The sequence below is a fragment of the Sinocyclocheilus rhinocerous genome, unplaced genomic scaffold (assembly GCF_001515625.1).
Source record: "Sinocyclocheilus rhinocerous isolate Xijiao unplaced genomic scaffold, SAMN03320098_v1.1 scaffold1967, whole genome shotgun sequence".
Classification (NCBI taxonomy): Eukaryota; Metazoa; Chordata; class Actinopteri; order Cypriniformes; family Cyprinidae; genus Sinocyclocheilus; species Sinocyclocheilus rhinocerous.
In genome coordinates, this window is record NW_015626474.1 from 322,205 (window position 1) to 325,671 (window position 3,467).

At 35.1% G+C, this 3,467-nt stretch overlaps 1 protein-coding gene across 1 annotated transcript in view; it reads right to left on the reverse strand.

Moving 5' to 3' along the window:
* csf1rb (colony stimulating factor 1 receptor, b) overlaps positions 1–3,467 on the reverse strand; it is a 39,767-nt gene that overhangs the window by 19,302 nt on the left and 16,998 nt on the right. The window contains exons 9-13 of the mRNA XM_016522059.1: positions 1,608–1,801; positions 1,403–1,518; positions 1,209–1,335; positions 1,002–1,106; positions 49–159 (exon numbers count right to left, since the gene is read on the reverse strand). Coding sequence (XP_016377545.1) covers positions 49–159; positions 1,002–1,106; positions 1,209–1,335; positions 1,403–1,518; positions 1,608–1,801 — 653 coding nt within the window. The remainder of the gene's footprint in view (positions 1–48; positions 160–1,001; positions 1,107–1,208; positions 1,336–1,402; positions 1,519–1,607; positions 1,802–3,467) is intronic.

A 3,467-nucleotide genomic window follows, 5' to 3' on the forward strand; every position in this document is an offset into this window, starting at 1 on the left:
ATTTTCTTATTTAAAAAATGTGAAAATATGACTTTGACTTTGACTTACCACCCTGAGTACAAGCCCCCAGCAGATTGACTATGTTTTCATGCGGTCCAATATAATTTAAGATCTTCAGTTCAGACATGAGTGCTTCTTTTTCTTCAAAGTGAGCACTAGCTGTTTGGTTCAGGAAAGAATGTTTTTGTAAGGTTTTCTTAACAGGAGGCACACAAAGAGAAAAAGAGGTCATTACCCTCACTCCCTGGCTATCCAAAATATATGTGCAGGACTGATTTTTAATCCCAATCCCGTACCCCGACTACATTGAAAGTACAGTAAGTGACACATCAGTTCATTTAATTATAATGGGCATTTGCAAGCAGTGATTTTGTGCTAACTTGCAAACTCAAACAGTCACGTGATCCTCTGCATGGGCATTTAGACTTAATTACCACCAGAAGACCGTGAGTTGTGTTTAATGGTGGATAAATGGAATAATGAGCTGTGCCCTCTACTGTACAGATGTGAATTTACATTGCCTTCAGCCTGACACTTTTGATGTGAGAGGGCTTTTACATTTGCTAAAAATAGAACTTTTTTATTTTAAAAACAAACAAGCTAGCCCAGTAACGTAACACATTACTTTCCATAAAAAGTAACTAAATAACGTAATTAGTTACTTTTTATTGAATAACCCAATATTGTAATGCATTACTTTGAAAAGTAACTTTCCCCAACACTGGCAATAATTATTATATATTTGAATTCGCTTACATTTTTGACAAATGTATAGGGCAAATTTAAAAGGGCTAGAAATATGTTTAGTGCATTACAGCATATATCTAATGTCTAAAATGTTAGCACAAAACAGTCATACCCTTGTCTTTTACAATTTTAAATCATTTCCTAATCCATTACCCAACTTTCGACACCTAAATTGAACAGATTCTATATCTAGGGTATTCAAATATATTCACATGAAATTCACCCCAATTTGTCATAATATGCACTGAACTTACGCTTGAGCATTTTCACTGCCACTCGTGTGACACTTTCGTCCTTGACAAGCCCATAAGCAGTTGCCTGCACCACTTTCCCAAAAGCTCCTGCTCCTAAAACTTGTCCTGAAGTAAAAGCAATGGATCATTTGTTGTAGTAGTTCTTATCATTAACAACAAAAACACTATTATAACATAAAACACTGAGCGTAATCGAGGTTACAGTACCAAGCTTCAGCTTATTTCGAGGAAACTCCAGTTTTTTGTCGTATGGAAGCTGGGTGGGGTCAATGAATGTGTAGTTGTTCCCTTCATTGGCCTCAATGATTTTCCAGTGGATTTCATACTTGTGTGCCTTAAAAGAGAAAGTGATGTCAAAAAGCTATTTACTGCATAATCTGTGAGTACAACTGAAAAAATACCTTTCTGTGCTTGTAGAAGAGAATCAACATCCCTAAGATCGCCAGAGCCAAGGCTCCAATGAGAACAACAGTGATCCACACTGAAGTTGACCATACTGATGCAGTACTGAGGAGATCTATACACATTAAAGATGCATCAGATGACAACTCCATTTCAAATGCACAAAAACATGCTCAACTGCAGAGATGTTTGCATTTTTCTTACATGAAATTTTAAAAGTAAAGGTATCACGATCTTCTCCAGCAATGTTTGTAGCCACACACTCAAAGGTTAAAGTAGTAGTCACGTTAGTCACTGGTAAGACGCTCTTCACCAGCACTGGTTCATACTCTCTGACATCCCCCAAAGTGGACTGGGTGGCCATTAATTCCACAGCTGATGTTTGGTTATAACTACATCTGTCACCCAATCATAATAAACTCAGAAAATTAGAGCAATCTCAGACATATCTTTTAAAACATACGATGTTACCTTAAATCTCAAACAAAGACAAGACGTCCCATTTTGGTGTCCACCTCGAATTAAATTTAAAAAAGCAAATGCAAGCAAACTGTCTAATTTAATGTTTCAAATAACATTTGGAAAAATAAAATGTCAAAATATGGGTGAAATAATGTTCCATTGTCATTCAGCTTAACAGATATATTTATGTGAAAATGACACAACACACTTATTCTGACCAGTACTTATTAAAATATATCAAAGAAAAAGTGGCCATGCTAAATTTTATTATATTTTAAATGCTTAAAAAAAAAAATCTGAAAATGGGTCAAACCTAGTAGTTTGAAGGATAGTGGCAAAAACTTGTAAAGATTTAAAATTACAGTTAATTAGTATTTTAGAGGCTGCACTGTGATTCTTAAATAGAGTCATTTAATGACGACATCTAATTATTCTGGTTCTAAATAAGTCTGACAAGATATTTTGGTATATGAACTATTGTTACACTGAATGACATTTTAGTGGGTGTCTTCTGTAAAGCATGATAAAAATGCATGATAGGCATTATTCTTTTACTTAGAAGAAAAAATAAATAGGACACATTCTTATGGAAGCCCGTTTCCACCACTGAATTAAAAAATAAAAAAGGTAATTGCGACTTTTTATCTCACAATTCTGACATTTTTTATCATAATTGTGTGATATAAACTCGCAATTGCGAGTTAAAAAGTCATAATTGTGAGCTATAAACTCGCAATTCTGAGAAATAAAGTCAGAACTCCGAGATATAAACTCAAAATTCTGACTTTTTTTTTTGTCAGATAACACGCAATTGAAAAGTCATAATTGTAAGATATAAACGTGCAATTTTGAGAAAAAAGTCCGAATTGTGAGTTTATATCTTGCAATTCTGACTTTATATCTCGCAATTCTGACTTTATAACTCGCAATTGCGAGTTTATATCTCACAATTCTGTGAAAAAAAGTACGAATTGTAAGATTAAAAAGTCACAATAACCTTTTTTTATTTTTTATTCAGTGGCGGAACCGGCTTCCATACATTCTAGTGCAGGGGTGGCGAACTCCGGTCCTGGAGAGCCGCAGCCCTGCAGAGTTCAGCTCCAACCCTAATTAAAACTCACCTGCCTGTAGCTTCCTAGTAACCATTCAGACCTTGATTAGCTTGTTCAGGTGTGTTTGATTAGGGTTGAAGCGAAACTCTGCAGGGCTGCGGCTCTCCAGGACCGACGTTCGCCACCCCTGGCCTAGTGTTTTAAAAGTCATGTGATGTATTCCAGCCTTAATGTGCTCTGTACACAACAACCCAATTCTGTTAATTATGTTACATCGATAGCTAGAAAAGTCTTAATTTACATTGTAACATTAATTAGTTTACTCTAGCACAGTATATATCAGTAAGGTAATACTGCAGTAAAGTAAAAAAGGATTAATATGTGGGTAAATTTAGAGGTAAATCAGCTTTAAAAAGTATTAAATGTTTGAACATGTTATTTCTTTTTCCCCTTCATCCAGAATGTGTACATGTTGAGAGATGTTCAAATTTGTCGTCTTAAAGGGTTAGTTCACCCAAAAATGAAAATTAGGCTGTGTTTTACTCACCCC